The sequence below is a fragment of the Sciurus carolinensis genome, chromosome 15, assembly GCF_902686445.1.
Source record: "Sciurus carolinensis chromosome 15, mSciCar1.2, whole genome shotgun sequence".
NCBI classification, from domain to species: domain Eukaryota; kingdom Metazoa; phylum Chordata; class Mammalia; order Rodentia; family Sciuridae; genus Sciurus; species Sciurus carolinensis.
In genome coordinates this window covers 73,624,917-73,651,884 of record NC_062227.1, presented here as the reverse complement: position 1 = coordinate 73,651,884, position 26,968 = coordinate 73,624,917, and the positions used below count along the sequence as shown (strand labels likewise).

The 26,968-nt window shown below is 37.3% G+C and overlaps 1 protein-coding gene across 3 annotated transcripts in view; it reads right to left on the bottom strand.

Annotated features, from left to right (window-relative positions):
* Ccdc102b (coiled-coil domain containing 102B) overlaps positions 1–26,968 on the bottom strand; it is a 154,099-nt gene that overhangs the window by 97,797 nt on the left and 29,334 nt on the right. For all 3 annotated transcript variants that reach the window (XM_047526624.1, XM_047526625.1, XM_047526626.1), the window contains exons 2-4: positions 19,863–20,478; positions 17,145–17,365; positions 8,709–8,817 (exon numbers count right to left, since the gene is read on the bottom strand). In XM_047526624.1, the coding sequence (XP_047382580.1) occupies positions 8,709–8,817; positions 17,145–17,365; positions 19,863–20,462 (930 nt within the window). In that variant the 5' untranslated portion in view covers positions 20,463–20,478. The remainder of the gene's footprint in view (positions 1–8,708; positions 8,818–17,144; positions 17,366–19,862; positions 20,479–26,968) is intronic.

Sequence of the window (26,968 nt, the reverse complement as noted above, 5' to 3'; positions counted from 1 at the left end):
GGTCTCCATGTTCTCTTCAGTTATGGAATCTGGTAATTTAAAGCAGCAGGTCTCAATGGGGGATACACTGCAGAATGAGTCTCAGAATACAGACACCTGAGAAGTCCTGTAATCAGTTAAATCAAAATCTCTAAAAGAGGGACCTGGAGATAAAGATAAATCTATCTATAATTTTAAAATTCTTCCTAGCTGAATCTAATGAATGCTGCTAACTCACTATGACTGCATTAAAATATTTAAAATATTTGTATGATACTCAGGTTATACATGTGAGAACTACCATATGAGATTCTGCCAGCACCTCATTTTGTACATTAAACTTTTTAATATAAATGTAAAATTATATCTCGATTGGCTTTGATCATAACTTCAGTACTATATTGCAAAGGGAAATCACCTCAAGTGGCAGTTACACATTCTAAAGTGTATTTCAAAGAGTCCCCTCTCTTCCAGGATGTGGGCTATGCATCTTCAAGCCTCTGTGTGATCTGTGGGGAAATGCTGGCTCAAATGTTCTTTTAGCCCTCTGCCTGTGATTTCTTAACTCTTATCAGTTACAAGGGCCAGCTGGGATGCAGCCCAGCCGGGAGAGGTGCTGGGGATGCCGTGGATCTCCAGGATTCCACAGCCCCTTCTCGGGGCAACTACACTGTGGTCCTTCCATGTAACTTGCCGTATTTTGTCCTGCTATCCCCAGAGCAATCCTGATGGCACCACATCAAATTGTGCTCTCCAGGGGTGACCAGTGACAAAGGAAGTAGTCTAAATCAAGAACTCATCCACTAGGGGATAATGAGTCACTAAAAAATGATCAATACCCAGAAATGGGGTTTGTGTCTCAAGACAGTCTGCTGGTGGGTTTTGAGATTGCCTAATGCCCCCAGCCCAAGGCACAGGCTTCTGCAAAAGTGGTTTTTTGTACCTTCTCCTTCCCTCTCTGGGTTTCATTTTGGTGGTTGGTTTTATTTCACTTCCTTGAGTGCTTTCACTATTCTCTCTTCTCACCCAAAGGAATCCAGCTTTCTCTCTCACTTTCTGCTTGGTTCATTTCCTTTGCTGTTCTTATACTCTTCAGTGCCTAAACCACATTATTTCAGGATACACTAGTGAAATATCCACATAGAATTTATTTTACATGTTCGTTTTCATCTGCCCTATGCAACATTTTAATTTTGGATGAGCTGATAGCGTTTGAAAATGATTATTATTTTTTCAAAGAATGGCTAGGAAATAATAAAGTTAACCTCGATTAAGCAAAATAAATAAATAAATAAATCTAACCTCTACATTAAGGCAGCACAAGCTGGGTAGAATAACAGAAGAACATTATAATTTAGGTTGCGTTTGGTTCCAAAATTCTGAAACGAAGGAGCACTACCCATTTTTCAATTATATTCCCCATGCAAGCAATTTGATCTCATTATGTACAAAGATACCTCTTCAAAACCCCAACAAATCCTGAACTCCCACCTTGGTTCCTTGGTCTCAAATTATGTATTTGAAAAAACTAAAAGGGAATGCTTATAAAATAATAAAGGTCATACAAGACATGTGAAAAGCATGAATTTTCAATTTGTCATTTCAGATGTTTATATGTCAGAGAATTTTTAAAGTGAGATGACTTGTTTTTGCTTCAATCTGATTTTTCGTCCAACTCTATACACAATCAAAACCTTTGATGTCAGGTCATGGGGGAAGAGGTGGGGAGGTGGACAAACCTTCAGGGAAAAGGGAAGAAGGTGAAGCCAGAATTAAGGACAGGCAGTTAGTTTAGAAATAGGTGATCCAGTCAAATCTAGGAAACAAAGGCCATGAAAGACATCTGCCTCTGGAAGTTGGAGACTGCCCCTGGGAGAATGGAATGTCAAAGATCTCCGGAGCCCATTGACTACCAAATTTACCTGCCTTTATCAAGGACTGCAAACAAGGAGCTGCTAATTAATGCCCCCTGGGCCCTTACCTGCCTGAATCACCTTGGCACTCCTCCTGCCCATGGCTTCTGACTTAATGCAAAACCAGGTCTAGTCACTAGGCAGGAAGGAGCGATAAGGGGGTAGAGAACTGGAGAACAAAAGAGACTTTAACCTATAAAAGATGTAGGTTGCGCTCACTTCTTGGGACTTTAGAATATCAGCCATGGCCCCCTTCTTCCTGCCAGGAGAAGTCTGTATTATTACCTTTAAATAAAACCTGCTTAATATGCTTGCCTTGGCGTGCTTCTCTAGTGTTCAAACTTCAACATTAGAGGGAGCAGAACTCGTCACCATTAAACGGCAGTATCAAAGGCAGGTGAACTTGTTCAATCTCCTCAACATGACAGCTGGTCCTCCAGTTAAAAAGACTAATGCTATGTACTGAGGTGGATCTTTATCTATGGAATGGTCTAAATGGAATGTCGCTGTATAGGGATTTCTTATAGAAAAAAAAAAGACTTTTCGTTTATGAGGCAAGGACCACTGCAAAATAGCCCACCCAGTGGATATAGATAAAACTATATCATGAATTCTCTGCTCCACTCCGGGTGAGACATCAACAATGTATGGGGTAAATTCACTTTCTTCTTTGAGATCTTGCTCCTTATTTCTTTTAGCCTAATATTACCATTTTTCTCCCACTACTACTAATTTTTATAGCTTCATTCAATATTAGCAGATTTCTTTCTTTCTGTTGGGTGAGTGGGTGAGGTTTTTTTTGGTTTTTTTTTGTTTTTTTTTTTACCATGGATTGAACTCAGGGACACTTGGCCACTGAGCCACATCCCCAGCCCTATTTTGTATTTTATTTAGAGACAGGGTCTCACTACTGAGTTGCTTAGCACCTCACTTTTGCTGAGGCTGGCTACGACCTCACCATCCTCCTGCCTCAGCCTCCTGAACCACTGGGATTAGAGGTGTGCACCATCATGCCCGGTTTGTGTTATAAATTTTAAAATAGTATTGCTTAAGTTAAATAAATGTTAAAATAGTTGATTTCAATCTTCTTTCTAATTTACTTCCAGAAGTAAAGTGGATTAGAAATAGCCTAAATTTCTTTGATGATTCTCATAATAATCTTAGAGTATCGTCAGACACCTCAGTGTTCTGAGGGTTACCTTGGCAATTCCTATAAATTATCCACTGGTAGTTTAATTAATTCTGACTTACGTAATTTAGTGCTTGTATCATTCTTAATTACATTTGTTTAAAAAGGTCTTAAAGGTACTTATGTCAGCAAAGTGGGTCCCATATGCTTCATTTTTCTTATGCATTTGTGGAATTCTAATTTGGTGTTTTATCTGCCTTTCTCTTTTCCTGATAAGCTAATTTATGTCATGCAAAGAATGAGCTGCACAAATTTTCATGATGGATGGGACTTCAGGGATAAAGACTCATTCCAGTGTCCTGGAAAATCTAAAATCCTTAGTGATGCCGAGCAGTGGAATCATCCGGCTAGTAAAAGACGAATCTAGGATTTCAACTAGTTTCTTCCCACCATAGCTACAGCCGCTGCGCAGAACTGAGGCGCCCAGAACTAGCAGGGAACACACCAGGACAGTGCCCGGCTCGTTCCAGGTCCACCACTTCTGCTGGGCTCTGGGTTGAGGCCCGTGAGTAAAGCAGATGGCACCGTGCTTGTGTGGAGCAGCTGGTGAGTGGAAAAGGCCTGCAGTAAACAAGAAACTACTCATTTTGATGAGGGCTTTCAGAATTCCACACGTCGTGTTGAGGGCGAATGGGAACAGGAGCAGATATTGGGGAGAAATGACTCTAATGGCATGACGTGTAAGCTGAGGGGCATGGCAAGGCGTGACTGGCAGGTAGAAGCAGGAAAACTGCCGTGGTGTTCTGGACAGAGGACGGGGTGGACCTAGCCACTGAGCAGCGGGGGCCCAGGAACCGAGCAAGTCCTCTGTTTGGCTGCTCCAAAGTGTGACGCCAGCGCAGCCAGAGGTTACGCGCGGCCAGGCAGAAGATGACCTGCAGCCACCGGGCCAGCCGTCCCCGTGGATGCCAGCTCTTCCCCGGACTCGCATGTCTCTGTATGCCTCCTCCTTTCGCGGTTATCTGCGGTGAGTTTACAGGAAAACTGGAGAAGTGCTGCCCGCGACCCATTTCTCTGGGTAGGAGGTATCGGTGGGGAGCACACTCTGCCCAACAGAGAACATCAAGTGACAGGGTCCCCTGGGGCAAAACAGCTTCCACCAGTCCTGCCAGCTGCGTGAATGTAGATCAAGCTCTTAATAGGAGGGTTCAGAGTTGGGAAGCCCACTTTCTCTTAAATCTAAGTTGAATTCTTCATCATTTATCAATTACAATGAAAGCAATATTTCAGCAGATGTGTTTAGTAACAAGATATCATATTAATAAGTATCACTATAGTAGATAACATGTTGACCCAAAACGGGAAACTAGTTAGATGATTATCTAATCTTTTTTTTTTTTTTTTTTCTCCTTTTGGGTAAAACACTGGAACGTATTTCCCAGCATAGAATTCGGGTTGGCTTGGCCACTGAGGAATGCACCTGTGAGTCATGAGAGGGAAATCATGGGCTCTACTCCGGAGCCTGATCCATCTAAGTCATTCCCACCTGATCCTCCTTCCTTTTTTCTAATCTTTGTTCTGGTGCCTCTCATCCAGCAATGTGACCTCTGAGAACCCAGAGGAGCACAGAGTGACTGATTAGAAGAAGGCTGCCCTCCAGACACAGGAGTCAAAGGGATTTTAAGAAAATGTCTGTTGGGCACTATTAGCTGAAATTGTGTTATTGCTCACCTGAGCAGGTAAGGTAGAAAGAGTGTTGTCATCCCTGGGCATCCATCAAAGGTCTGCAGGGTGGTTCAGCTAGGTGGATTTGCACTTTCCTGGTCTCCCAAAGTTCTTGGAAGACAGCTCTTACTCTAAGTAAGAGGGAGGTTATTGAAGTGTTTCAAGCAAACTTAAAGTTCTAGAAATGTCACCTTGGTTGGTGGATGAGAAAGGAGTCAAGTAGATCAAGGATGGTGGCAAGGAGCCCTGGATGGAGATACCAAGCAAGAGATGGTGCTGGCTCTACTGGGGACAGAGCAGGAATGGAAAGGAGCAGTACCTGATGCAGTTTGGAGGGAGAAATGAAGAGACACATTAATGTTTTCAGTCACTTCTGGGGAATAATTTCTTAAGCCACAAGAATAGCAATGAGATAGTGTTTCCAGATTAGCTTGGCTCTCACAAATGTGCTAATAGTTTTCCACACACCTATTTCTAATAAGAATCTTCAAGGACCTTTTCATAATGGTAGCAGAACAGTTTCCCATGACACATCTTTTAAAAATATAAGTGTAGAATTTTACCTGTGTGCAGTTAGTAATTCTAACCTATTTCCCTCACATCAGAAAGGTGACTGAAATTTCTGAGCTAAGACTTTGAGGCCAGCTGTAAGTACCTTGAGGGGTAACGAGATGCCTGTGCCTCTGAACATAATCATTCACAGACATTTAATGAAGAGCCCTGCAAATTATAAACTATTAGACAAATTTTATGATCACAGAATGATAGAATATGTGTATTTTATTTAATAAAATCCATAAAAGGATACAAGGTAGGAGCATAGAATTTTCAAGAAAAAATGTAAAATTTCATTTTTTTAGACTAAGACTGATTTAAAATGTTAGCAGTATTCTCACATATGTCAAAGGATCTCTTCCATTTTGGAAAGAATCAGAATCGCTGATTTTTTAAATGAGTTGTCACAGTTATTTGTAATCAATGTTTCTTACATGAATATTTGATCCTCTAGACCATGAGATTTCATAGAAATGATCGTTTCAGCAAACTTAGAATTGGCAATCTAATTCCAAATCAATATGTATAGACTTGCAAGGGAAGAGCTGAATAAGTATTAAATTCAACACAGGAACAGCAGTTTGGATATAATTACCTCTATTGCTCATTGTCTTGGTTGCATTTTAAATACTTAGATTTTACAATTAAATTCTTACCATTTCTCTTCTCTAAATGTCAGTGATTTAAGAACGATTTCTCACTAAAGCACACCAGATTTTTAAATACATTTTAAAAATCTAACTCGTCCAAGCACATCTGTTTCTAGCTCTAACAATTGCTAATCTTTCCATCAGCAGTCCTTAACCAGACATGAATTTGCTTTTAAACTGTTTCTGGCATCCACAAAAGAACTACTCTTGTATTTGAACAGTTTTATGTATAAAACCATACAGTGAAAGTGAAGTAATTATCAAAAGTTTTGAGGAGACAGAGAGTAAGAAAGAATAATTCCTATGACGTTTCAACTCATGCATCATGCCACATTTTTTCTGAATGTCAATCAACTTGTATCTGGACTTTGAATATTTTGTCTTTACACTTACCAGACAATGCTATTTTAAAATACACTATAAAATCTTTGTTCTGTTATAATCCGTTATTAAAGAATTAAAAGACATAAATAATTACATGTGACTAGGTATTATTAGTTTAATTTTGAATATTTTTAAACATTTTATCATATTTTATAAAAATTAAAATAAATGTGTATACAACATTCATACAAACGATTTGAGGAATAACATGTTACCTGTTAGGAAGTGAAAAGAGATTTTTTAAAATTCCATATAAATAGTACAAACCACTGTCTTTATGTTTATAAATCTTCTTCATCTATAAAAAACATTCTTTGTTCATTTGTTGAGATTTCTACTGTTCCGAAAACCCTACCACTATTATATATTGTAAAAACATCACATATATAAATATGTAATTCTGTATGGACATCAGAGGAGAAATTTTCATTTTATAATTTTATATTTGTTTTATTTTTTCTTTCACTAAACATGTTTGTTGATCAGTTTAGAGTGAACATTTTCAGATTTGCTACCAAACATCATCTTTGAATATAAAATATTAAACATTTAAAAATATACTTATTGCTTTATAAACCAAATCAAAACCAGGACTTCTTCCGCAAGCAGTTGCAACATAAGTGTTTTGAATAAAAATGCTTATGAAAGTGAGTGACATTATCAAGTCTGCACTGCACACTAGTGGCAAGAGATAGTATATGCATGTGGCCTTTTTGAAAACTGAATTTCAGACCAATTCTATCTTAAATATTAGTTTTCTTAGTCAAATTTAGAATGCATTAGCATATATAGCATGTACACATATTCTGAGCATAACATGATTTTCATGTTGTGAACCATTCTTCCAGTAAAAGTTAACTAACTGCAAATGTTTGTACCCTGAGTTTCCATGTTCAGTTAGGTACTTATGCATATATAAATATCACCAGTTCATATATTCTTGTAAGTAACTGTGTATGTACACAATATCTGCATATTTCACATGCGCCTGCTGAATGTTAACCTATTTGAAAGGATTTAGTTATCAGTATTTTTGCTCATTATTTTCTTCCCTTCGATTTGCTCATTTTTCTTTCCCAAACACTACCCTGATGCAATGGACACAGAATATGTACAATTACTTTCTTTCTGTTTTTGATACCAAGGATTGAACCCAGAGGCACTTTACCACAGAGTCACGTCCCAACTCTTTTATTGTTTTTATTTTGAGATAGGGTCTCACCAAGTTCCTTAGGACCTAAGTTCTCAGGCTGTCCTTGAACTTTCAATCCTCCTGCCTTAGGCTCCTGGGTTGCTGGGGTTACAGGCATGTACCACTATGCCCAGCTTTCTTTTTGTTTTTTTTATATTTATTTTTAACTGATGTATAAAACTTAAAAATTGTGTATACTTATGGGGCACCATGTGGTGTTTCAATACATGAATACATTGTATAGTGTGTGTATCATTTTGAACATATCTATCTCCCCAAATATTTATCAGTTCTTTATGGCAAAATGTTCAAGATATTTTCTTCCAGATTTTTGAAACTGTGTTACCATTGCTATAGTTGCCCTACTATGAAATACCAAACCCGAATCTCAGTCCCATCTCAGTTACTCCGCACTGCTTGACCTCCCCCAGGCCTCTCTCCCTACTGGCCCCAGCCTCTGGTCACTACCTTTCTATTCCCAACTTCTATGACATTGGTGTTTTTATGTTCGCTTTGAGTGAGGTCATGCAGACCATGTCTCTCTGTGCCTGGCTTATTTCACTTAACATAATGATCTCTAGTTCCACCCACATTGCTGCAAATGACAGGATTTCATTCTTTTTGTATTGTTTGAATAGTAAATATCAATAAACCATTGAAATGAGAAGGTGAATGACAGTATTTTACAGGCCATAATTCAAAAGAAATGTAAAAAGGCCAGTGGTTGATTCTGAATAACTACAATGCTGACATGAACAGAACCTAAACACGCCTGGGTAAACTGATACTTCAGCCTGCTTCAACAAAGAGCATGAGCAGTTAGTTGTTTATGGTGGTGGTGAGGAGGTAGCCCTTGAGCAGTCCCTCCCCAGAGTCTATAGTGAGTTCTAACTGCCACATTGATCAAGAACCACTTCGCTATCTGTAGGTATGTCAACACATCAAGTTGTACACCTCAAATATATGCGGCCCAGATTTTTAAAAACAGAAAAAAATACTAACATAAAACTGCAGAACAGTGTGCCATTCAGAACAAGGCTCTTGTGGGCCAGGGTCTGACTAAGCCTCCCACTGACACATGGTTTCAAATAGCTTTCTTTAGACTTCTGCCTTTTGTTCACTGGGTCACCTACTCAGGAGAGACCACCTGCTTCCCTTCCTCCTCGGCCTCCTTAACCTACCTCTTCTTCGTTGGCTACCTTCGAGTTCCTCAGCTCTTCATACTTCCATTTCCACAGCGACAGAGCTGACTCCAGTCGTTCTATCTCCTTTTCCAAAGCAGCACGCATCCTAAAAAATTTCAGAATTAAAAGAAAGTAAAATAGGCATAATATGAAAATAATTTTAGCAGTATATCCAATTTTGTGTTTTCTTTTTTCCTAAACTTTGATACTTGTTTTTGATCATTTTTAATTTTTGTGTGTGTGTTTGTGTGTGGTGCTGGGGATTGAACCCAGGGCCTTGTGCATGTGAGGTAAGCACATAACCAACTGAGCTATATCCCCAGCCCTATTTTTGATCATTATGAAGAAAATGTGCTTTCAATTTATAAAAATTTTAAATATTGAATAAAACTTGGTTGAATTTGTTTTTCTGGCAAGTAGCTTCACAGTAGATTAAACAAATTAAATTTGGCTTTGCCTGCCCGGCTTTTCTGCTTGCTTCCATGAGTTTCTCTGAGTTCCTCACCTTTGTGTTACTTCCACCCACAGAAGGACATACATGCTTCTAATCTTAACTTGGTTTTTACACATCTTCATAGTGTAACTGTCTGTGAATGAAGCATCTTCTGTGATGGCACAGAACACCAAGAAGCTCATCTAAGTTTAAAAATCAGTCATTTCTTGGGAATAGAAAATATTTTTAATATTTGTAATTTAGTTTCAACAGAGCAATTTCACTGTGATTTCTATCTAAACTCCTGGAAATAATTTAAATTAATTCTCTACTTGTAGATAAAGGAACAGAACTAGGATAAAATCTGGTGTTTTAACACCTAAACCTTTGATTTTTTTTTTTTTAACTTACCCACTATGTCCATTAGAGTAAGTCACTGAAAATAATTGCTTTATGTGGGGTTGTCATTAGCATGTGTTAACCTTTACAACTGGTCTGTCCTCACCTGTGTGATAGATTAGACTACTGTTCAAACAGCCTCATTCTTTTTCCTACTTTCATGGATGGAGCTGATTTTCTCATTCCTTATCTCCAAGCTTGGACAAGGGATATTAGTTGTGAAGCTGCAGAAGCTAGTGAAGAAGTCATGTGCTAGCTCAGCTAAATTAATTCTGATTGTTACAGAACACTGAGATTTTTGTATTTGACAGTTACAGCCTTATTGTAATTATAATTAATAAGCACACACAAATTTAGTAATCTTAAGTGCTATTAGGAAGATCTTGAAATGCATTTACAAAGCTAGAAAACGCATGCAGAATCAAAACTGAGCATCATTTACCTATCTAAGAAAAATGACTCTTCCTGGTAGCAATGCTATGAGAATATTTCAAAATAGTGTTAGGGTATAAACATATTAGCTTAATCCAATCAAATGGATAAGGAACCTATTAAAGAGTAATGTAATTGCATTTGCATGACTCAAACCATAAAAGGATGTAAAAGACATTTTTATAGTTTAGCCTAACTACAAAAGACTCGGGTTGGAAAAACTTTTATAAGGTCTTTGATTTGCAATCCCTTATTATAACAATAAATACATTAAACAAAATTACCAAATGAAAAGGTTCAGTGTAGAAGTCCAGGTTTCAGAACTGTGCCTATGAATGGCTATGGGTCCATTTAAAAGCCTTGGCTTCCATTTCTGATGAGGGAACCCAGCCAGCCAATACCCAAGCTTCTTACCATAATTGACTTCTGTCCAAATTAGTGATTGTGTTTGGGATGTTGAAAAGAAATATGTACAGAAATAATAATCAGATCACCAAATATATTATTTTGTGTCAAGTTAGAAAATAAGTCTACAAATCACTGCATATTGAAATACATTACCTATTTGGCACAAGGAAATTTTTTAAGTTTGGGAGGATAATGCATATTAGAATATTTAAAAGGTATGGGGTATTGACCAGGACTTGTGAATTTAAGTTGAATAGTATAAAAATTGTACTAGGCTTGAAACTTTGTTGGAATATTCAAGATAATCATTATAATTACAATTTTGATTTATTAGATTTACACAAATAGAAACTTGGAGTATTTTGTCACTATTTGAAAAAGTTAAAAGGCAAACAAAATGTAAAATTACTAAAAAAAAATCAAAAGTTTTAGTTAACTACATTTGTGTAATGGAATATGCTTTGATATTTTCCCTAAAATTAATTTTGCTATTTTATTTAAAAATAGAATGATATAAAAATTATACTTGAAAATTTGATAAATTCTAGATATTTAAATCACAAATGCAAAATTCTAAATATTCAGAAATCAAGTGTCAGCTTTTGACTTTACACTGAAATCAAATGACAATTTAATAATTCAAATTAAGTCAAAATTTCCAGGCAAAATAATTTGAATTAGCAAAATATAATATGATCACTGCAGAATGAATGCTGATCCCTGCTGCTTAATGTTTTATCAAAATTATCGGAGCCGTTATTCTTTTTCACCAGTTCAAGAATATCATCTCAATATATACACATATGTAACACATATAATTTCAGTCACTTAAAATATAAAGATATAACTACATCTAGGTTATATATAGACCAAGACTAAATATTCAAAGGGAATTCATGAAATAAATAGAATATAATCTGGCCAAAGTAAATTAAAATTAATAATGACTTGTTTTTCTATTTAAGGCAAATTAGTAACACTTCAAATTTTTCTCTTTAAGCATATGTCTTAAATAAATATCTAACATATTATTTTCCTTAAAAAGTCAAGTAGTTTTACTAAGTAAAATGTTACGTTTTGGTCTTGAACATGAGGAGAAAAGTAATTCACAAAATACTGTTAAATGAAAATGTGGTGCTTGAATATTTTTGGAATGGCCCCATTAAAAAAAAAAAAAAAAAAAATGTGTGCTTTGTTCAAGCATTGAGGATATTGCACATCCAAATTTATGCAGCAGAGGGCACCCTAAAAGCCTTTAATTTCTATCCTAAATCAATTTATTCCATTCAAGAGGGATTTTCAAAATCATTAATTCTATAGTTAAATGTACAATTGAATATGGGGGTGATGCTGCTTGAACTTTAAAAAGGCAAAGAAAAAAATCTCATTTATTTTTAAAAAAATATTACATATTTCATGCACACATTCCTTAAAAGAAAAAAATTGAAAACATAGGACTCAAAAAGAATAGATTATCTTTTATTTGATGTTATGAACTTTTAGAAATCAGATTGATATATATGAAATTTATAGACTCTAAAAGGTAAAATGTTACCTAAAATTACTTTTATGAAAAGGTGTGATTATATTTCTGTCCAATTTTTGGTACTTTATTATCTATCATGATATCATAGTAGATGGAAATTTATACAGGAAGACTATTCAAAACATTTCTTGGAAGTGAACAGTCTTAAAACATTAATATCTAGGAATAAATACTAATAATTTTGCCCTGTGGAAAATTACATTGAAAAATGTCTAATCAGTACTTTCCAATAAATCATCAATATCAAAATTTTTTTGAAATCAAAATAATTGAGTAACAAAAGCATATAGGTGTCCATTTTTATGATAGTCTAAAATTTAGAGTTAGTATTTAATTGCTAACAATAACAGTTAGTACACATATATTTTCACAAGCAACATTCCTGTCATTTTGTATTTGCATTCTCAGCTACTTATAATTACATTTTTATCAGTAAATGTTCTCAGGTTGCTATCAGTCAAAACCATGTGTAATTAATTTAATTAGAGAAAAGTTGCTTTTAAATAGACCCAAAAAGGCCAGAGAACAAGGTTTGGAGGTAAAGCAGCCAGGGACAAGCCACAGAAATGGTCCAAGAAGTCCCACCCACTGCCTGCAGCCTTTCCTGACAGCTGCCTCAACATTCTCCTGATACCAGTTTTGTATCTAGCAAGCCAATATATTCGGATCAGTCTATTTCAGTGGAAAAGAATAGCTCAAAGAACCTCCAGGGGAGCCGGAGGAACAAATGCCGAACCCAGGCAGCAAGAAGCGCCTATGATTAAGCCGTGGAAATCTTCCAGAAGCGCAGGACCGCGGCCACCACTAAGGTACAGACATCAGGCGTGTCGATACCACCATTTCAGACACCAGGTGATTCATGAAGAACCAGAAGCCACTGCCACCCCTGGACAGAGCTGCGGCCCACCTCCCCTCACAAGTTAAGTCCTCTTCTTCAGGGTAGCGCTAGCTCCTCTGAGTGGGCAGCTTCTGAACAGGGTGCCCTGGTCAAATGCCTGTGTCTCCCCACAAGCAAGGCTGTGGTGGAGACTTACTAGCATTTTCATAATCCAGGCAGAGAAGTGGAATCAGTCTGATGAGGTAAGGAGGGTTCAAACACTAACTGGAGAACGGCCCCAACACAAAGGGTGCCAGAGAGTCAAAACTGCAAAGATTTATTTATTAATGTCCCACTAGTAACAGTGAAAAAGTAACCAACTAGGCCTGACTTTCTAACTTTTATAACATTAAATAATATCAAGCAAATTTGCATATTACTTTTTGCATTGTGTTGAGCTATACATATACATATATGCATGAAATAGAATTATCTTATATTTTCTTTCTAAATCTATAAAATATATATTAACTTTTGAATTTTTTTAACTTACTATACCATCTCAATGGTATTTTAAATCTCATTTTATTACACCCAAACTTTGACACTTAATGAAGCAAAGCAAAATTTACACATGCTACTTTTATATAGAAAATGAATTAAGGAAATAGAAAGGACTGAAGCTCAGCTTAAATGACACAAAGCAAGCATTTTATAAGGGACAGTGTGCTTCCTATAGTTGAATTAGAAGACTGATCAGTATGCTTAAACATTTCCTCAAAGTAGTTTACCTCATGCTCTTCTTCACAGATGGTTTGGTAGTGCCAAAACTCTGCTCTCTTACTGTGTAGGTTCACCTAGGTCTGTAAGAGCATCAGGTTTCCTACCCTCACTTCAAATTTTGTAGCTGTGGGATATCTTTTAAAAATTCTTTTACTTGTTCTAATTAGTTGTACATGACAATAGAATGCATTTATACATTTTGATAGATCATACATTGTCGCTGCCCGTGGCAACAACTGCACAGGTATTTATCAGAGGGGCCTGGAAATAAACTATTTTTCCTATATTCACTAATTTATAGAGGAAGAGAGTCTTTGAGAGAAAAATAGGCTTTGCTTAGAGGAAGAGAAACTTTGCTTATCAGGAAGAGAAACTTTGCTTAGAGAGAAAGTTTTAGAGAAAGAGAGGCTTCTACGATTATCAGAGATCTATTTCTTCTTAGTTCTGCTGCTTCTTCTTACAGGTGCATCCTGCATCCTGTGAACTAAGGGTGCTTCTATCTGAGGTGCTTCTTAGTGATGCGTCCACGTACTACAATCTACCTATCTGTGATCTAGAGGTGTGTTCTCAATTCTCTGCTCTGTGATCTGCCTTCCCCCGCTGCCTGTTGCTTCTCTCTGCAAGCTGCTTCTATCTGCTTGCTGCCTTTTCTTCTTCCTTTCTGCTAGTGGCTTCTACTCCGCTTCTTTCTGCTAGCTGCTGCTCTTACTGTCGCACCCTCACCCACTGCCGGCTTATATTCCCTCCAGGAGGCTGAGGGCAGGGCCACGCCAGTTGTGATCAGGCGACGAGCCAGCTGCCCCATCACAGCAAGGGTTAAAAGGAGCAGGCCCGAGCAGGCGCAATCGGGAACACCTGTGCACGCATTGTGCGCGTGGATTTAACTGAATACGGCCAGTGATAAATCACCTGAGTGTGCTTATATCAATTAACCTCCCCACCGCCGATGTGATCAGGCACCGTTCTGGCTGGCACAGCCCCCAACAATACATAAATAATATAATACATAATAATATATAATATACAATAATATATAATTTCTCATTTTTCTGATTGTACATATTGTAGAATAACATTGGTCATGCTGTGATGTCTTTAAGTCATCAGAAATATATACATACATTTTCAGAGTATATTGGGAAGTTATGCAGAAAACTAAACAATATTCTAAGTATGAACGACATAATAATTCTAGTGGACTTGATAAGGAGGTTCTAGAGAGGGATGTGGGTGGAAATGATTCCTGCATTTCTGCAGCTGGCTCCTATTCTACTCAAGAGACTAGATGGGAACACAGAAAAAATTACATTCATATCTTCTTTACTGAAACCACCCACTCACTGAGATTCCAGGAGGAAAGGGTTATAAGATTAGACAGAATCATAGCAATACTATATCCCTGAGAACATTCTCTTGTGATATAAAGATTGCACTTGCCTCCTGTGGGTTCCATGCAAATGCTGATTGACAAACACACACATCATGACTCATGACACCCGTGGGATTGTTTCTAACAGGCAGTAGGAACACAGGGCCAGAGTCGAGTCAGACTCCCATCCTGCCTTATTCTTTGGCCTATGTTTTACATGCTAAAGTAGCTGAGAACTGGAGAGTTTACTTCCTCTGGGGATTGATAATTCATTATGAGGAAGTCAGAAATATGTTTTGTGCGTGTATGTATGACTGAACGCATAAAGGTAGCATATGGATACCATTAAACCAGCCTCCTAGAATAGAAAAGGTTCTATCTGGAGAAATGCAGTGCACTGCTCCTATTACACTGTGACAGGTTTGAGAGAAGTATGTAACTACCGGGCGCTAAATCCCTCAAGAAATAAGAATGCACTGAGACTTCAAGGCCCAGATGAGATTTTCGACATGTGTTCAAGCATAAATTCCACTCATTTGTGTTCCTTTTATACTGATGTTCATTTCGTCTATTAGGAATTTATCCTTGATGGTAGACTAATATCTGTACATTAGTACACAGATGCACATTTATCACAATCTATAAATGTTGTGAAGCATAGAAAAGAAACCTGAGAAAAAAGAAACTAGTATTGCTAGAAAATTGCAGAGGGACTCCTGAGAAACTTCTGGCTGATACAGAAGGAATGGCAGATAAGCAGTATGTTTGAAAGACTTGTGCACATGCTTATCACTATTTGAGTCAATATAAACCAGATATTAAATATATCATATTATATACTTATCTATAAAAATTGATATTATATAAGTATTAATATATGTGACATGTATAGTATTATATAGTATATACTTGCAAATTGGGTGTGTGTACAACCCTATTCTTTTTCTGGTTCTACCCACTTAGAGTCTTGTAACTAAGGAGATGGAGAAATAATTACTTTCAGAGTTGGGAGGCATATTTTAAAATGCATCAAAAATTCCATCCACACTATGCTAATACTTTTAAGCTAATCATGAAGGAGCCACACACACACACAACATATCAAGTAATTCACATTACCGGCCTCTTTCCCAGACATCATTTGTGTGTAATTCTCACAACAGTGCCGTGAGGAAGCTGGGACAAAGGTGTCTCCCACATGACTGCAGCCTACCTGCTGTGACCATGAATCAATCTGACATTCCTCCAGTGTCCCTCACCCTGGAGCCCAAGTGAGCCAGTGAGACTGCCTCTACCAGAAAGTGTCAGAAGGGACGCTCTGTGACTTTAGGTCATTAAAATGCTTCATATTGTCTGGGTAATCTTGAGATGCTCTAATCACTGGGCTGGGAGGAAACGGAGCAGTCACATGGCGAGAGTTCCAGCCCAGACTCCTGATGAGAACCAAGAGCAACCTGCAGAAATGTGAGTGACCAAGCCTTCAGACATCCTGCTCCCTGCCTTGCAAATCTGAGCCACCCCAGCAGAAGCCATGTGTGAGAGAGGGGCTATCCAGGCCCAGCCATGCTTATGAGGCAGAGTACGTGGAGGCATTGCTTTAAGAACCAGGCTTTAAGAAAGTCAGCTACCAAACAACAGACAGCGGAAGCATAACAGCACCCTTGTGTCCTCGAGGGAAACGGCAGCCCAATATCTAGCTAGAACATCAGGACCAAGATGGGGTTCCACGTCACCTTGCCATGAGTCTAGTGTGCTTCCTCTCTTCCACCACGGACAGCATGTAAGGTTCCCTTTCAGTGATTAATGTGTCATAAAACTGATTTCTCCATTCATAATATTAACACTTATTTGTCTTTGCTGACTCACTAAAGTCTAATAAAGCTATAAAATTTAGATAATACACGATATTTTAAAAGTATACACTAAGAATCCAAATACAATCACCATGAGGCTAACAGAGATGATAACATGTTAACAGTGAAAGTTAACTTAGAAGAATGGTAAGGATTAACAAGTTATGAGTTACTTTCAAAATTCAAAGTATATATATACATACTGTGTGTGGGGGGGTGTAGCTCATCTTTTCAAATCTTACACTTTTTTTGCTGGGGATTGAACCAAGGGACTCACACATCCTAGGCATAGATCTTCCAGCTTGTGTCTACATGTGGGTCAAATGCGTCATCAAATGACCAACTTATCAGGCTTAAGAGGCTCTGCTCAGGGAGACAATGATGAGCACTTACTCTCTCTCCTTCCACAGGATTTCTTGGAAGTCACCCAAAGGCAGCTGCCAGGCAGAGACTTGAGTCACCACATTCTTCTGGGGTGGGTTCCCTGCTGGCAATCTAAGCCCAGGCTTCACGGCACAGCTTCCAAAACCACCATTCCTGAACAAATCAGTGCAGTCTGAATTGGGTTTCATCTCCTCATTTAATCTTAATGAATCAAGAACCACACCTTCTTCCTGAGAAACGGAAAACATAATTCAATTATTATTGTTGAATATTTAAGACCCAGGAGAAAACTCAAGAGCAAAACATTTTCAAAGGGAAATAAATGTTGTGATAAACATCAAATCCATATTTGCACTTCATTATCATTCCCTAAGGGTCACATTATATGACCCAACTAAATCCCATTCTTCTTCAAATTTATTTCTTTTTGCAATCTAACATTATTATTAAATAATTTCTCCAGAGGTCTGCTTTAACTTGCTGGTCTTCTTTGCCTAATCAAAACTAAAAATAAACCCTGGTAAATTTGAATAGATGTAAAGAGTTTTTAATAAACTGATGAATTCTTTTTTAAAGTTTGTTTTGTCACAAGGTCCTTGAGAGTTTCAAAGCAAAAATAACTGATTTTTAAAAACATTTTTTGAAGCACAGGATAGAAATAATTTTCAAGAAGGTCCTGAATGATTTAATAGGCATGTTTATTTACTTTTAGTTCACTAGCAGATCTCACATAGAATTTAAGACATTTTTATAAACACCAGCATCAATTACCAGGACAGCAACCTGAATGAAAAATCCTATGTCATAATTCCAAAACTCCATTGAATTCATGGTGTGAATATTTGTTTATAATTTAAATTTACCCTGACTTATGAGATTTGAATAGGAGAAAGCCAAGTGCAAGTAAAATCTCAAATTATTTTATTTTTAGTATTTTCTTTTTAAAATACTATGTGGACACCAAGTTGCCTAGTATTATTCATGTCTTAATTCTTTTCACAATTAATATTGTAATTATCTATCATATTTAAAAACCAATAAAATAGTCAGTACTTTATTTTTAAGGTCTAATAAAAGGCTATTGGAAAGTATGGTGTTCACATAAGTTCTAAGCACACAGGTTTCCTTCTCTTGCATCAAGAGCTGGCAGGGAAACTGTTCAAAGTAAAGAAACCAATTGAAAATTCTTCAATAGACAATATTTATTTCCTTTCAATCACAAGGGATTTTATGTGTTTTTTCCAAAATAAAACTTTGAATAAATACCTACTAGGTATAATTTGTTCTTGACACTGATGATTCAAAGATATTCCAAATGAAATTGCAAGAATTTAAGAATTTCCCAGCATAATACATGTACAGAAAATCCTTCCCTTTCTCAAATATAGCCTAGTGACTTGTAATAATAAAGAAATATTTTATGGATTTATGGCACATTATATCATCTATATTCCTGTGGCCAATCTCTATTTCCAAATTTATATACTAACACAACTGAATTCGGAGAACATTTACCATTCCAATGAAGATAAACATGAAGGCACTAGCAGCCTGCATTGTCAAGGTAAGTAAAAGCAATTAGAAGACCAAACCAGCAGAAGTAATCATGTTACTGCAGTCTGTTAAAATTATTCATTTGCAATGGGATCTAGGCTATATCTAACATAAATTGTATACATTATAAAAGACTTAAGATTTTAATAAATTATAAAGATGTAAGACATTAACCAATAGGTTTTTAGAGATGGAATTTCATAGATGGGGTAACAATATAATACTATAGACAAAGCTTCTATGAGTTCCTAAAATTTCCCTAAATATATTCTATAGGTTATTAGGAGCATTTACCAGGTATAAAAAGGGGGAAGGAATTGTTGATAAATAAATGTATGAACTACTAGATCAAGAAAAGTTTTTACAAACTTTATTTTATGCAGAATTTCCATAAACCTCAAGATTCAGACAATGTCGAGAATTTCAAGTATGAATCCTGGGATGCACTTTCTACATTTACTCAATATATCTTTTTCCAAGTATTTAATTATGAGGCCAGTCTAAAGCCTTAGGCAACAAACTCCTCTAATAATTTATTATTATTGACACACTTAGGGTGAATGGAGAGAAATCTCTCCAAGTATTTTCTGTTCACATTTTTTAAATGCTGCACTATTTTTTTGCTATAAATGTTAGTAAAGTCACAATATGACGAATCGTGTTCCTCAAAAATCCATAGGGATCCCTGGTAGCTCAGAACAGAACTGTATTTGGAGATCGGGTCTTTCAAGAGGTGATCAAGTTAAAAGGAGTGTTAGAGAGGAATTAGTGATGCTGTCCCTGTAGAAAGAGGAAATCTGGACACAGACAAATGCCGAGAAAAGATCAGTGAAGACCCAGGAAGAAGACTCTGCAAGACAAGGAGAGAGGCCTCAAGAGAAAGGAATCCTGCCCAGCCTTAGTGAGAACTGAGAATAGGAGAGTTTACTTCCTCTGGGGATTGATCATTACAAGGAAGCCAGAAATACGTTTTGTGCATATATGTATGATGCATAAGGTAACATGAATACCAGACTTCTCTCCTCCAGGACATGGAAGAATGCACTGGTGTGAGCGGGCCACCATCTGGGGGAGGGAGACAGGCACTGCTGGGCTCCTTCCTTTCCCTTGGCCCCAGGGCTGGAACATTCAAAGTGCAGCGGTGTCTGGGTTCCTGAGCAGCTCTTCCCTCACCTCGCCATTAGTGTCCTCCTCGGCAAGCTGTCTGTTCACCACACACTCTCTGATGGAGCCGCACGTGGGTGCACTAGTTTGGAACTGGTCTCCACGGCGGTAGAGCTCTTCAGGAGCAGGGAGCTCCAGGTCCTGGGTTACTGTGGCTTCTGTCGCCTCCTTTTGAAGTGACAGACTTTGCTTCTTTTTCAGGGCGCTCAGCTCCTTCAAGGTCATCTCGAGTTTTATTCTGAGTTGTCTTCCTTCCTCCCGAGCGCTGTTCCTTTCCGCTCGAACTTTACTCCATTTTTCTCTCCAGTTGGCTGTGCAGTCTGACCACCAGCGCATGGTCTTTTCCATCTGTGCGGCTCTGGCCTTGACTTCCTCAAGTTCCCGCCGGCGAAGTTCTTCACAAATATCCCATTTGTTGGTGTTGAACGGAGGAGCACGAAACTCATAGGCTGCAGGAGACTGTAGCCCACAAGGTGGCAAGCAGGACCCGCAGGTGTCCCTAGGGCAGGGGGCAGGAGCTTCCCTGTCCCAGCGTGGTTTGACTGACGACTGTTGCATCTGGAAGTTTTGGGTTTCCTCAATTAATCGATGAATGGAATCTAAGTTCATATTTGTTTTTCAAGACCTAAGAAAAGACAGAGGACATAATTACACATTTGAATTTTCATTGTTATTGTTGGATCAAGCCCTATATTGAGAAAACAAATAGAAAAAAAAAGCATCTTTTCAATATTGCATATTTTCTCTTCCAGTACAACTAAAATCATAGAATTCATGCATTTGTAGTTGCAACATTGTCCATCAAAAAAAAAAAAAATTGTAATATTTGTTGTCTACTAAACTACACAGTAGGCCCCTTTGCCCCTGCTAACTAAACCCCAATTTGTTGAAGTTGAATAAAAACTTAATTCCTCTCTGTGTGGAAAAGTCCTTATCCCAACCCCAGAGGAGAAATAATGGTTAGTCTCCTTCTTCTCTGACGATCTCCACCTTGGGGACTCTTCACTGACAGGCAGGTGACATCTACTGAGACCAGCACATTAATATGAGAAGCTCTCGCTGCTCTTTCTTCCTACCTGAACGAGGACATAGCTTGGAAAAGCATGGGTGACATTAACATTGGGGGAAAAAAACGGATGAAGAGAGACATTTAATGTTTGAGCTGCTGCTTGAAGCCTAGGATGATACCTCTAATTACTTTGCCAGATGAGAAGGATTATCTATGGATTTAAGCCATGACAGTTGACTGTCCTGTTCCTTACAGTCAGAAGCATCTCTACCTGATATAAAAATTAATTTCCTCCTATGGTAAACATTGCGATAAGCTCTAAGAAAAAAATATTGTGAGTAAGATGTGGCCCTTGTCCTGAAAGTTTTGCAGTCTAGTGACTGACATAAATACATACAAATTTAAAATATATAATTTGCACTGTAAACATATTTATTTTTCAATTACTTTTTGGTATGTATTTGTCTATTCAGCGCTAGATTTTTGGGGTATGTTCAAGGTGTAATTCTAGTCATGATGATCCCCTACAAATGAAGATGTTTCACCAAATAGATAGCACTAAAAAGTCATTTCAAAGCTTTGTAAAGGAATAAAAATAAATTTTCTATATAAATGCCAAATGACAAATTAATTTGTAAATGTATATCATTTTAACAACATGTATACCTATTACTTTATCTAATAGAGCTACATTGAAAATATAAGACAGGCACAGTGGTGCATGCCTGTAATCCCAGCAGCTGGGAGGGTGAGGCAGCAGGATTGTGAGTTCAAAGTGAACCTCAGCAAAAACCAGGCACTAGGCTACTCAGTGAGACCCTGTCTCTAAACAAAATACAAAATAGGACTGGGGATGTGACTCAATGGTAGAATGCCCCTAAGTTCAATCCCTGGTACCTCCCCTCCCGCTAAAAAGAAAGAAAATATGTTAAATGACATCTTTTCTTTAAAATAATTGCTTAATACATGAATTTTCAAATTAATAAAGTTTCATGGTTGTATAAGATTACCAATTTTTGTTATTTTTATTCTCAGATGATATTCTGGTGTAAATAATCTTAATGACTTTTTATGTGCATGATATTAATTCCTCTCACTCTTTTTTTCATTTGCTTTTATATAGTTACAATCATAAACCACCTCCTTGTGACCCATCTATTTAATAAGCTTTATTATACCAATTCACTTATAAAATAAACCTTTATTCATTAAAAAAATTACATATATTTAAAAGACTATACAATATTAAGACCATAATTAAATAGCTTTGTAATACTCAAGTTAATTACTATAATATTAAAATAAATTTGTATTAACTTTTATTTATTGGGGAAGAAAGGCACATTTTAGCAAGTGTTCTATAGTGATGCCAAACCAATTCACTCCTTGTTGCCGCCCGCGGCAACAATTGCACAGGTATTTATCGGAGGGGCCTGGAAATAAACTATTTTTCCTATATTCACTAATTTATAGAGGAAGAGAGACTTTGAGAGAAAGATAGGCTTTGCTTAGAGGAAGAAACTTTGCTTATCAGGAAGAGAGACTTTGCTTAGAGGAAGAGAAACTTTGCTTAGAGGAAGAGAAACTTTGCTTATCAGGAAGAGAAACTTTGCTTAGAGAGAAAGTTTTAGAGAAAGAGAGGCTTCTACGCTTATCAGAGATCTATTTCTTCTTAGTTCTGCTGCTGCTTCTTACAGGTGCGTCCTGCATCCTGTGAAGTAAGGGTGCGTCTATCTGAGGTGCTTCTTAGTGATGTGTCCCGTGTACTGCGATCTACCTATCTGTGATCTAGAGATGTGTTCTCAATTCTCCACTCTGTGATCTGCCTTCCCCCGCTGCCTGTTGCTTCTCTCTGCAAGCTGCTTCTCTCTGCTTGCTGCCTTTTCTTCTTCCTTTCTGCTAGTGGCTTCTACTCCGCTTCTTTCTGCTAGCTGCTGCTCTTACTGTCGCGCCCCCACCCACTGCCCGCTTATATTCCCTCCAGGAGGCAGAGGGCGGGGCCACGCCAGTTGCAATCAGGTGAGGAGCCAGCTGCCCCATCACGGCAAGGGCTAAAAGGAGCAGGCCCGAGCAGGCGCTGGGGAACACCTGTACACACGTTGTGCGCGTGGACTTAACTGAATACGGCCAGTGATAAATCACCTGAGTGTGCTTATATCAATTAACCTCCTCACTGCTGATGTGAGCATGGCACAGCCCCCAACAACTCCTTATTGTAGTACTTATTATAATAATATCGATTCATGGTTGTAATTACTGTAAATATTGGCATCTGTCCATCGTGTTTGAATTAGGGCTGATTGGAGTAATTCTTCCTTACATTTACTATAATCCAGCAGGCAACAATAATACAACTGGCCAAACTTTTCCAATAATTATTAAATCAAGAGCAATAGAAAAAAACAAAAGAAATTCTTGATTGGAGACACACACACGCACACACACACATATATTTAATTACATTTTCTTTTGGTTGAAATTCCAAACTGAACACAGAGAATTTAATTCAGCATATTAAACAAGTTTATACTTGCCATTTTTCAAAATAAATCAGTATCATAAAATTCTAATGTCCTTAAAATGTCTCATTAACTTTTATTTCACTAGTATTTTGAAGACTCCATAATTGGATTCTGGTACAATCAGATCTTTCCTACCAATTAACTCTGTATTTTGTCCACATCTGACTAAATAAAAATGAGTTTGGTTTAATCTTTCAGTCCTTGAACTTAAATAGTATTTCCTGTTCTAAAGAATTTCTCAAGCAAAGATGACTTGCTTGAGGTGGAGATATTTAATACCTCTGTGGATTCATTTAAGTAATCATTTTCCCTATACATATGCATACATCCTCTGTGGTTTATTCAAGATAGCTGCAAAAGTATTTGCCAGTGGTTGTAGCACAAGGTCTTTGATGTAAGAGAAAACATTTTAATGTTATTGACTTTGGTTTCTTATACTGATTTCTGCATTAAAAAAAATGCTCAATGAGGCTACCATGATTACTGCAAATATTTTCATATAGTACATAATCAAATAAATAAGATGTGATAGGAATATTAAATGCAGAGTTTATTCAGTATTACTAAACATTATATTTCTGGCCAAAGAAGAGCTTAATGTATAAGACGGTGGGATCCTGAGGATTTTGGTTCTCATCCTGACTCTCCCACATTTTCAAGAGAAGATCTTGGACAGATGGCATAAACTATCTTTGACTCAATATTCTTATTTGTAAAAGGAGACAGAGACAGCACGTATTCAATAGGGCTGTGTTCTTTTGACTGCTGACTGGAAATTCACCTACAGATTGGCTCACTCACCATTCTCTCTCCAAGGAAAGGTAATAATTTATCTTTATTCATTTATTTATTTGTTTATTTATTTACTGGGGATGGAACCCAGGGCCTTGTGCATGTGAGGCAAGCACTCTACCAACTGAGCTACATCCCCAACTCTAATAATTTCTCTCAGTACTTTAGGTAGGAGTCATTAGTACTGGACTATTAGTACTGCTACTGGACTATTGTAACATTTGATTTTTTTAGTTTATCTGTTTTGAAAGGAAATAGGGTCTTTTAAAAACAGGAGAGCATAAGGAAAAAATGAGACTCGAAAAAGGGCTCTGAATTTCATGTAACAAAAGCGCCTGCCTCCCCTTGTCAAAATCTACAGCTTCAAAGCATCCTCCATTTTCCCTGTGGTGCCATGATATCCCTTTTAGGTATTTTTATGCTAAAGTATCTCTTATCAAATCACACCACCATTAGTCTGCCAATGCTTACATTGTCCTTTGAGTTCATTCAGTTTCCTCATCACAGCTAAAAGGAAATGCCACCAGTTCCCCCTCTTTGTCATTCCAACCTCAGGTGCGTGTTGCGGCCACCTGACCTGCCTTCCTTGCAGGCCTCCCCTGGGTTCTTCTGTGTGCCATCCGGTTGCTACGCAGGGGCACACCTGCCTCTCCATGGCACCCCTTTCCCGGCCTCTCTCCCTCCAGGTAGCAGCTTCTGCTTGATTGCTGATGGGACCATAATCCCACTGCCCAGAGCTCTCAGAGGCCCAAGTCCCACAGGAAAGTCTACAGTGGGCCTCCTCTGTGACAGCGGCTTCCGCCATCCTGGGACACCGCTAATAACCATAAACAAGAAATAAAACACTCGCGAATTTTAGCTAAGTCTTTGAAAACAACAAATAATGTATTTTGATCCAAAATGTCTCTATTTACTTAATGAAGTCTCTCCCAAGTGACATTTTATGTATTTTCTGAAGAATGAAGTGGAGCAGAAAGAAAAGCCATTTTGGCAGAAGTTACATTACCATGGCAGAGCAAAATAGTATCCAAAGGGATTTTTGTTGTATTATTTACAGTTATTGCTTTCCCTTAACTTACAGGAAATGCATTCTAATGAAACTTTTCTCATATTTGTTTTTCTTAAGAAAGAAGGGACCTCTCCTGCATGCACAACAATAGCAAAAGCCATAGCAATGAGAGAACAGATTAATGCAGATTTCAAACACAAGGCTAAAGGAAAGATTGCAATTGTAGGTATGAGGCCATATACTCTGACTAACAGAGAAAAGGAAGAATCAGTTTCTGATCTATGAGAAAACATAGTATTATATTGTAAAGTGTGACCTGTCAAACACACACCTGTGACTTGTATAAAAGCATATACATTTTGTATGGATTGAAAACATCAAAGTGATGTATTCTGGGGATGCTTTGCAAGGGAACACTGAAAGCAAAATGTGAAGGTTGCAGTTGTGACAACTGAGAGGAACTGTTAGAGTGACCGGCCACAGACACTGCTGCAAGGCAGCTCCGGTTCTGCTCATGGTTAAATGTTATACTTAAAAAAGTCTTTACACCGTGGCAAATTACATGGACAATTAGAGTCTGTGCTTATTGTTGCAAATGAGAGATTTGGGGATTGTATAGAGGCAGGAAAACTTACACAAAAGAGGCAACTAAAGAATGTAAAATAAATTTGATAATTATTTAATGCTTAGATATTTTCCTTTCCAAAAGCATGGTATTATAAAATAAAGACAAACACAGTAAAACATGCATATTCATGGTTTCCAAGAGTCATAATCAAATTATAAATCGCCTGGTCTGTTCATAGAGTTTACCTTTACCATGAAGAATTGACCTGGGGCTCACACAATGAGCCCACCTTTTATTACTTTGATTCATTGCTTTCTCGATCCCTGTTTTCTTACAGTTACCCACTATTGTGGCAACATTGCTTCAAATCCACATTCACCTTTTATTTTGGCCAAGGTTTACAATAAAAATTATCTTAAGAAAAAAAAAACGGTGAGAAGAATTTTTTTATAATATTCATTGATTAAAAATTAACTATTTCTTTTAAAATAAGCTATTTCAGAATAATTTTTCCCTATGATGATATTCCTCTTTCCTATGCTTCAAGAAATGACAAATTACATACAAATAATAACCCTGTAAGTCAGAGACAGAAAGTGACCAGTCCAATCACTCTGGAATACAAATAAAGGAATAAAGAGAGATTCCAAAGTCCACAAGCCATTTGATAAGGTGTAGATGTATCATTTCTAATGAATCTTAGGAAAATACAATTTCTGTTTCCTGGCAGGTGGATCATCTTGAACCCTTTATAGTACTTTTCCTGAGGAGTACAAATTTATGCTCAATTTAAAATTTCTTGGTGGATACATTATTTAACTACTCTTATTTAGCACTCGGAGTGTGCCAAATGAGTTTTTTTTAAATCTGTCTTAAAGTATTCATGAAATTTCTCACCAATGTACAAATTTTGAGACATAAATATTTGAGTTTATCAGCTTAACTACATATATATATACACATGTGTGTATATATTGCATGACATCTAAACTACCTATTATCCATTTATATGGAAACCTGTCACAGGTTGAATTCTCCAGTATTTTTTAACATTTATGATTTATATTCTTCTTAAGGTTTTGGTGAACAAAATCACAAACTATTGCAATTTTAATATACAATCTAATCCAACTTAACAGTGCCAAATAACCAGTCAAAATATTCTTTAACATCTTAAGCCCAAAAATGAAGGTAATATTAGCTGTACCAAAACTA